This window comes from Carassius gibelio, chromosome A24, assembly GCF_023724105.1.
Source record: "Carassius gibelio isolate Cgi1373 ecotype wild population from Czech Republic chromosome A24, carGib1.2-hapl.c, whole genome shotgun sequence".
NCBI classification, from domain to species: Eukaryota; Metazoa; Chordata; class Actinopteri; order Cypriniformes; family Cyprinidae; genus Carassius; species Carassius gibelio.
The window spans coordinates 17,444,053-17,453,997 of NC_068394.1; the positions used below are offsets into that span (position 1 = coordinate 17,444,053).

The following is a 9,945-nucleotide window of genomic DNA, read 5'->3' on the forward strand; positions in this document are numbered from 1 at the left end:
TTGTTGATACAGCATGTAGCACTAGTCAACTAAATGAACATAACATGACAAAGATGAATGCACTCTTGGCAGTTGAATGTAAGGGAAATGTCATTTTGGAATTTCTGTGCTCTGATGTGATGTTGTTCATGTTATTGTTCATAATGACATTTTATTTTATTGCTGTAATTAATGCATAGCATTAACGAGATGACTCTTTGAATTCATTTTGGAAGAGATGACTGATGAATGTATTTTAGTCCAGTGCCTGTATATAAGATTAGTAGGCTATTGACCAAGTTCAGAGGCAGTGCATCAGCTTATGTTATGTATTTTTCACAAAACTTTCAATAACTTTCATATTGATTCAATGGATTTAAAATATATATATATATATATATATCAAAATGGATTTATTGCGTTTTGTAACCAAACTCTTTATATTTATTTATATATATATATATATATATATATATATATATATAGTAATTAACATTTCTTTAATTTTGAAATACTGTTGAACTAGAAGTATTATTTATGTATAGTTATTTTTAGTATAATGAATTAGCATCATATTGTGATTACAGATGGAATACTTCTTGAGCACAATGATGAGAAGTGAACGATGAATGGCCATTTTCAAACGTTTAGAAAAGCCAACCAATCCATGGCAAAATATTTCAGCACTCCACCTGCCAGGAATCACCTCAGGCATGTTTCCCCATTTAGCAATTCACAAAGGCGGCAATTTGCAATGTTTTTCTGTGGGAACTCGTTCGTCTATTTTGACAAGCCTCCAGTGGGTGTGGAGACCAACTTTTGCTCAACATGAGAGTGAGGAATCCGTGAATATGTGTCTTGCACCGCTAATGTGGGTAATTGTCATTCATCAGCATTGTGGTGAGATATCAGGCGGTTGTTATAAAAGATCTGGGTTTTTAAAGCACTGTATCTTTATATTAATAATGGCTTTATTTATTTGTTTTGGCTGCACAAACATTACTGCTACAATGATTATGCGTTGCTGTGTCTGCAAGGTGTTCAGGGTGATTTAGTGCACTACTAGTCAGTTTTTCTTAGTGATTGCTTACTGGTCCAATTCAAATCAAAAGACCTATGATCATTCGGCTCTCATGGATCAGGTTACTCTTTTTCACCCACTTTATTCACCAAATTAATTGCAAGCCTATACAAGTTCAATTTGACATATCTTGCATGTCTATAACCCAAAACAAAAAATATTAATGTGCAGGCTAATAGTTATAGCAGGTTTAGCCGTTTTGGTCACCCCTGGTAAGCATTACTAATAATATTGTAATCATGAACCATATTTTATAAATCACTATCTAATAGTCGAAATAAAGTGAAGCAAAACAACAAATCAAACTTGTCTGATAAGAATTTCTTATTATTCCAATAAAAAATACATTCATACAGAAATATAACAATTTTGCAAAACAATTTCAAATAAAATTCATATAAAGCAAAACAACAAATAAAAATCTTAGAAAATATTTTTTTTTTTTTATCCTAACTTTTGTGTTTTTATTCTTTTGTACAAATATTCTTTAGACACGAGGGATTCATGAGAGAAAAGATAAGTGATAGAACGTGTTGGTTGAAGCAAGCAAATTGAAAACTCGATTAAGGCTCCATTACCAATCGAATAATATTGGCCACTGTTGGAACGACACAACGTTCTTGACCCACAAAACCCTGGCTTGTCTGATTTAATGGCAGCACAAGCTGCTTCAAGTTACGTAGCTGCTCGACATGCAACAGTGTCAAACCTCCATCGCTCAAAAAAAACAGAGCACAGCACTTATAAAAGCACAATACTCGAAAAATTCAAGCATATAACTATGTACAATAAATTTTATCAATCATTTGGTCCCTGAAAACATTATAGTTTACATTTCAGAACGCAATAGAAGCGGCGTTCGACTCCGCGTTCGTAAATTTCCATTGTAAATGTTTGGGGGGGGGGGTGATATATCTTTCTCTTTCTGGGTGGCTGTGCACTGTTTCCACAACACTGTCGCTGGACTAAAACAACGGCATCCAGACAGGTCAATATTGAACTGGCCGAGTCAGCAGTCTGTAGCAGGCAGGGCCTTCAGCAATTCATTACAGAGAAGCAGTACAAGGCAAGGCCTGTCTGACTGCAGCTTGTTAATTACAATAAATCTTTAGGCATTTCCCCCACCCTTTATTCTTGGTAACAGGGGACGGGGGGGTTGGCATTCCACAAACTTTCAGCCTTGTTTTATACAACGGCCTGTTTTCGCATTTTAAGAGCTTTTTGCCTTGCACACACCTCCACAGATCGAGATCTTGCATCTACAGCGTATCCGAAACGTTCAGTAGATACTGTATATCTGTAACTTTAAGTGCTCTAAATTGCAGAATTCACAACATCAAGAAATATGAGGGCAAATATTAATGAAAAAGAATGAAATCGCATGCCCGAGAATAACAAAATATATTACTTATCTACAAGGGCTTGGTGACAGTGGCCTCAGAAATGGGAAAGGTGCATGTCGAGGTGAAACGGAGCCTTAATAAAGCTTTTTCAATCACTTATATGAGACATTTTGTGACCCCCAGTGGAAAAGGGCACTTGCATAAGGCACCATTAAGGCCAACAGTGCATTAACAACAGATCAACTGGAGATAGAGAGAACTGTCTTCAAGATGACAAAACAATTCTTGTATGAAATGGTCACTGATGGGATTTGACCCTCCACCAGAGAGGAAAAATGAGGGAGTTTGATCGACGGGTGGAGAATGATCAATGCGTTTATGTACAATATTGTAACATTTAACCCAATTGTATTTAGCTGCGCTTTCTTGGAATCTATCTGCAGTCCCAATTACAAATAAAATAAAAAAATAAAATAAAAAGTACAAACCCCAATACCATGCAACACCTGTTTATGATCGTGAAGTTATATTTGTGTTACATCTCTAAGCACACAGCTCATACAACGGACTACAAATGAGCATTTGTAGCCTGTCAAATAACAAGCTACCGAACACATTGCACATTTAGTAGCTGCACCAAAAAAGCCACTTTCACTCAGGACCGAGTTTCTGTCCCCACCTTGTGATGGGGGCAGGGGGTGAAACCCTGGCCGCTACGCCCCCTGCAGTCCCAGAGCCCGGGGGCGTCAGGCAGGAGCTCTCAGTCTCACGGCTTCACTCACAGTTCTCGCATACCACGTGGAAACAAATACAGAACTTGTTCCCCGACACCATTCAGCCCACAGCGATACACTGGTACCCCCCTCCCACCCTTCTTCGCACACGGGACATTCATCCGATCACGTCAAGCAGGTTCTCTTTAAGATTTGTTTTAAAGTACCAGTGTATAGTCCAGGAGTTGTCCCGAAACATCATGCACCATACAACACACCATTCATTCTCTCTCTCTCGTTTTTTTTTTTTACTTTTTCTTTTTTTAATAAATCATCCTCCTCTCTTTGATTCTTCATACATGATTTTGTCCCTTCTTTTTTCGTTTCAACAACCAGTCAGTCCGCCTTTATCCCGGGGCTCATGGAGGCACAGGATATGGTGCAAAATGGCATGCTTTGGCTGGAACACACTCCCCCCATTTCTTGCAGGGCCAGGTCAACCAGGAAGCTGGTCAGGACACAACATATACCCAGCGTGAAGCTACGGCCTGCTCAGAGGTGCCTCTTCATGTGCAGGGCCAGGTGGTCCGACCTGGAGAAACACCTGGAGAAAGAAACAAGAAAAACAAGGTCAAGCAGGGGCCACCGTAGTCAAAGTGTGATCAGAGGTAGAGATCTGTGAATTGCATCACTGATGAGGCCCCTAGTGGACCTCAAGCTAAATGTTTGTCATACAGGAATAGGTGTTATCAAGACTTATGAAAGGAAAGGTTGGTTATGAGCACAACCAGAGAGAATTAGCATTTTCCTGGCAGAATTAGCAGTGGAAATTAGCAGTTTCATAATTATAATGAGAAATCTGTGAAAATATGCAGAAGAGATTTAAACTTTTTGTAATCCGTGTTAAAATTGATTTAAAGACATAATGCGAGTCTGAGAATTACTTTATAGCGGTCATATAAATATATTATGGAAATTAATAATTTATAAAGCAATATAGTTTTATTTAAAAAAACGGAAAATGTATAATGCAATTCATTAACATTTTATTAATTTTATGGATTTATTTATTTTTATTATTATTTTTCTTTTGTGGTGGGGTCAGCTATAACAAAAAAAGATAAATAAATAAATGATAATATAATTTCTTGCTTTTAAAAGTTAATTTGGTAATTTTGGTAATTGTTTTAAGGAAACATCATAAAATACAAAAAAATAAAAAATAAATAAATAAAAAAAATAACAATAATAAAAAAAATTCTCAAGGTTATAATTATCTGAGCACCAGCAACAAAACCTTATTGTTTAGGCTGAAGTGGATTACTCAATTTTTATTGGTGTCTGCAAGTATTAAATTATCCGAAGTTTGCTGAATTTTATGAATGATGGGCATTCAGATTCTGCAAAAACTGAACTGCTGGTAGAGATTCTGTGTAGGTCTGGATCTGAGCACAGGCTTGATCAAATGTTTTGTGTTAAAGAAGAACCATGAAATGTTTTGCATCCAGTAACCATGGGAAACAAAACGCCAAAAAGGGAAGTTGAGCAAACAATGGTGTTCAAAGCGCAAAGCTCTCAGGAAGGGAAATGATTAACAGAGGAAGTGATGACAAACAGGAGAGGCGCTTTGGTCATAAAACAGAGAATATCAATAAAGTATTGCGCTTTCAAGCATTTAATGTGATTAGGTAATTTAGTGCTAAAATCCAGACATAATGGGGCGACTTCGATCAATGAACCGATATAGCAGAATCAATGCCGAATGCAGATTCAGTCGCGTTTCAATGCATCAAAGGATCAGGCATGAGGCAAGAGAGACAGACGGCCTTTGATGACTGTCACAGCGAGATGACTGTCATAGCGAGAACTGAGCGTACCTGTCACAGTGACTGCATTTAAATGGCTTTGCACCGGTGTGCTTCCTGAAGTGTCGGGTTAGCTCGTCGCTCCTCGCAAAGCGCCACTCGCAGCCTTCCCATGAACACCTGTACGGCTTCTCACCTGTAAACAAGAACACAAACACCTTTCAGCTGGGAAACATTCACAAGTCTAAAAGGAACGTGGAATAGCGTGCGCAGTAATGCTCTCAAAAATGCATCTGTAAACAGGATTCTTGTCTACGGGACGAGTCTTAACTTTAATAAGATCCCTCAAGCTCTCAAGGATTGCGGGAATGCGTGGTATGCCAAAAGTCGGTCTCTATGCTGTGTGTGCATAAACAGCGCAGGGAACAATGCACGTCACACAGAGCCGGTTTTGAATGCAATGGGCCCTTTAAAAAGGGGGCCACCCAGATCCCCATTCAAAACCCTGGCTCTTTCCCATGACGAAACCAAAACTGTTTTGGTAGAGCAGGTTGTTTTCCCCCTGGCTGCCTTTCGTTCCCTTCCCCCATCCGATCCCCCCTCCTTCCTGGTCACGGCCACATTCCAAACAGATTAGGTCACCGTTTAGGCGTGCAGTCATGCAAAGCAAATATTCACAGAGTGACATTAGCCTTGCAGCTGAGGACAGCCTGTGTGAACTCAACTCCATTACACAACTTCGCAGGAGACGTGAAAACCTGCGTGAGGTTCTGCTTTCTGTTTGTTGGTTTGGAGACAATTTGGAGCAATGTCACAACTAACAGCAAAAGTTTTTACCTGTGTGAGTCCGCTGATGTGCTTTTAAGTGAGAACTCTTCGTGTAAACCTTCCGGCAGCCGTTGAAGTGACACCTGTGCACTCTCCTCCTGCCGTCTGGAGAGGCGTCCCCTACTGCGGAAGCCTTATCCGAGGCCTTCCCCAGTCCGTTTGGCCGTATCTTCACCGGTACGTGCAAGTCAGTCTGCGTGCTGCCCCACACCTGAGGGATGCCGGGCTCCTGAGGCGTCTCTGGCGAGGACGGAGGCGTGCTGATGATGGAGGAACTCAAGTGATGCGCTGACTCCGTCAGAACCGAGCCCAGCGGGTTGGAGGTAAAGATGTGAGTGGGCGAGAGCTCCTCCGAACTGTCAGACGCCTCGCTGCTGGCATCCGAATTCATGCTGTTGGTTTCTAATATTTGGCAGTCCTGATTGTCTTCCTCCTTGACGCTGGGAAGGCTGCCGTTCCCATCTCCCTTATCTCCACAAGCCAAGATGAGCTTGCTCCAAAGATCCTCCTGGCCCTCAAACTTGAGGTCAGACCCAGAGACATACGGCTCACTCTGCAAATACCTCTCCAGCTCCAGACAAGTCTGATTCAAAACAGAAAACACAGTGTTAGAATGCGCATGACTGATTTAGTGAGTTTCCTCTAACTTTCACAGGTGACTACCCAGGGTTAGTTTGGGTTAACCACACTAAGATCTGCACTTCACGCTTTTTCTGCTGAAATATGTAAAACTGTGTCATGTGGAAACATTACAGAGTATGTTTAAGGCATCTAAAATCTGTATTTTAGGTATAAATACGGCTTTGAAAGCTGTATATTGTCTTTCTGGAACAGTTGTCCCCTAGTGAGTCATGCAGACATGTGAGAGTCCTTTTAAGGATGCCACAGAACTTCCTCGTGAGTTTCCTCATTCAAACATAGTGACGTCCCCTCAGCGTACATCTGGACGCGTTTTAAACCCATTTTAACGCATATTAAGTGTGAACGTACCTTATTTGAGTGCAGAAGTGGTAAGATAAACGCTTTAAATCGAGTTTTTACATCTCAATATGAGCATTTAGCGGTGCGCTTTAGCTCTGCACATCCTCGATAACCACGACTACGTTTACCGCGCATTAGCCTTCATATGGCCCGAAGAAGTTAGTAATTCTACAGACTCCCCATTAGGTAAAACGTTTCCTTCAAGGGCAAATTCAGACTTCTATCATTTATTCAACATTATTCCATTTCCACAAAATGTTAGGCAGACTGACAAGTTTCAGTCACCATCCACTTTCGTTGCATGGACCAAGATGCAATGCAAGTGAATGGTGACTGAGGCTGTCAGCAGCTAACATCCTGCCTAACGCCTCTTCTTGTTTTTCTAGGAAATAAATAGATTTGAATCCGCATAATGGCGAGAAATGTTACAGATTTTCATTTTGGCTAAACGATCACGTTAACAGCCAATGCTGGGAAACATTAAGCAACTAAATGCAAACGCATGTTTTAAATGCCAAGAGATGCGTTCATATGGCACCATGCCAGAATCCCCGAATGCCTGAGGGGAAACTACCTGGATCGGTTTCAACAGAAACATTTATACGATTGTGCCAAGAATACGACTGCAACAGTTCCATCACAAGAATATCAATTTCAAGCAGCAGAACCTGCTATGACAGTAAATAAGCACCTCGTATAAACCCCGTTATGTGGCAGAGCATGTGCTGCAGGCGGTCATATCAACCAGTCTACATATGATTCCTTTTCCTTACTAAACTTTGCTTCTTACGGATTGTAATGTAATATATATCGCGAATCGCAACTCTTTAAAAAGTGAAAGAATATAAAAATAAACACTCCGTATGCCAAAAAGGGTTAATAATTCAGACGAACAGCTACAAGACTGACAACATTTACCGCGCAACCATGTAACCGAATCAAATACGTCACTGAGAATGTTACACTGTTTCATTCAGCGCGGCGCTTCGCGGATGTAAATAACTCTCTCCGTTTCCAGTTTAAAGACAGCGAAGTCGAACCACAAACTATCCTTTCGCCAATCACAGCGGAAGTTGTATCCATTCCACTTTAAAATTGTTACCTGTTGCCAATATTCTTCAAGCGATGGCAATGCAGAGAAATAGCCAGTCTCATGAACGATCTGAAGTTCCTGAAATATGCTGCACATTGGTAGAACATCCATTGCAATCCCACGTATCAGGCAATAAAAAAACAGAAAAAAAGTATTGATGAATCAGGGATAAAGTGTATCAAGCAAGTGTCCTCTTCGTGCAATAGCAACGCAGTGCAGCCGTCGCTTTGCTCGGAGTCCGCTAGTCCGTCTGTTGAGAAGAGCACTCTGTATTTGCAAACACTGAACTCACGCAAAGCTCTGTGCTCTGTCAACTTCCCCTATTCAAACCTTGTAGCCTGCTTGCTCCCTCGTGATAGCGTGACGTTGCCTCACAGCGCGTCCAATCAGATGCGAACAGGTTGCGCGGGCGCAAATGATATCACTTTACGCCAATCGCAGCGGCTTGCGGAGTCAAGTCCGTGTTCCTGGTGCTGTGATTGGTATATTCAACTGAACGGACCTGCACGCTGATTGGACGATATTTTTAGAAGCGTATATAAACGACCTGCGCTCAAACCACTCGCTTCTGTTTCTGGAAGACGGAGTGTCACACATGCGCCTCGGTTTGGCCAGTGTGAGCGCTGTCAGCTATCGGTTGCTTCTCCTGGAGAACTTCAGAGTGTTGAAATACGTCCGTTTTCCACTTTTCGACTTGTTTTTAGCTGCCTTGAGTAACTTCTGCAAACAAAAGTATGGCTTTGGAGAAGTTTAAAGCATATATATATATATATATATATATATATATATATATATATATATATATATATATATATATATATATATATATATATATATACAACAAAATAAAATGTCCCTAATACTTGACAGATATCAGTGAAGTGAATGTCTCATACTGCAATAAAATTGCCCTGTAGGCTTTGTAAACATTGAAAAAATCCCTGAACAGTGCACAACTTTATTAAGCAAACTAAAATGCAGCCAATAAGATACACTGAGCATTCTATGATGGAATTGTTCTTTTTGTTTTCTCTGAATAACATACAAATCACAGAGATTTATATTATAATAAACATATAATTGATAACCTTTTCTTCTTCTTCTTTCCTTCTCACACTTCTTCATTTGATACACTCTATTTTGTGCCTAATTAGAAATGATTGTAAAGTGATGTGTTATTATGTTAATATGTTAATTAATGTATTTGAAATTACATATCACATTAGGGACTCCTGGGCATCATGTGCCAGCCAAGGAGCTGCCTTTGAAAAGAATAGGAATCCTAAAAGATAGCTTTCTCCATATATTTCCTCACTGTAAGGTTACATTAAGGTTAAGTACTTGTTATCAGTTTGTTGTTTTTGAGGATACACTGAATAATCAAGTAAACAGAACCTTCACATGGAAATCAGTGATGTTGCTGTAGCAGCAGATAAAAGAGTGGAATTTGGCCAGAGCACATTGTGCATGAGTCAGGCGTGAAGGACATGGTCACTTTAGCCTAGTGAGGACAGCACTGCCCAGTTGACTTGTGTCCGTTCTTTAAATAGCCAATTGTTTGGGGTCTGTCTGGACTAAGTAAGAGGTGAATGATGAACTTAATCTGTCTGTTTGGTTATTTGGGCTGAACATAACTTATGGTTTAGTAGGCCAAACCTGGCAGTGGGTTCAAGTTTAAAAATACTTAACGGGTATAAACAGTGCTCGAAAAAAAGTGGGTTATTAGTACAGGATAACTTGAATCAAAATAAAGTTGTGTTCTTAATGCAATAATAGAGTATTTCCTACTCCACAATAAATACCATTAAACAGTTTTCAGTGAAAAGCATTTCAGAATGAAGCATGCTACATTTATATTGCTGACCTCATTATTCAATTTTGTGTAAAGTACATGGAATTACTTTCAGATTATGAATTGGGAAGGAGACAAGTTGTGACTGATATCATTTCTGAGTCATTTATAAATGGAAATGAAAGGTGAAGAGGAGCACATTGCATTGTGGGATACAATATTCTGTGCAGTGCGTTCAAAAATACACATACAGTAGGTAATTTTAACCATACAAAATGCATATTGCACCCTGAATATTCCTGAAGCAATAGGAGAATTATATTACACGAC

General features: G+C 39.9%; 1 protein-coding gene across 1 annotated transcript; it reads right to left on the reverse strand.

Annotated features, from left to right (window-relative positions):
• Positions 1-1,366: 1,366 nt before the first annotated feature.
• Positions 1,367-8,145, reverse strand: LOC127946258 (Krueppel-like factor 6). Its single transcript, XM_052542716.1, has 4 exons — positions 7,833-8,145; positions 5,759-6,332; positions 4,994-5,117; positions 1,367-3,720 (listed from the first exon to the last, which is right to left on the reverse strand). Exons 1-4 carry the CDS (start codon positions 7,932-7,934, stop codon positions 3,669-3,671), a joined length of 852 nt encoding a protein of 283 aa, XP_052398676.1. The 5' UTR covers positions 7,935-8,145; the 3' UTR covers positions 1,367-3,668.
• Positions 8,146-9,945: the final 1,800 nt, after the last annotated feature.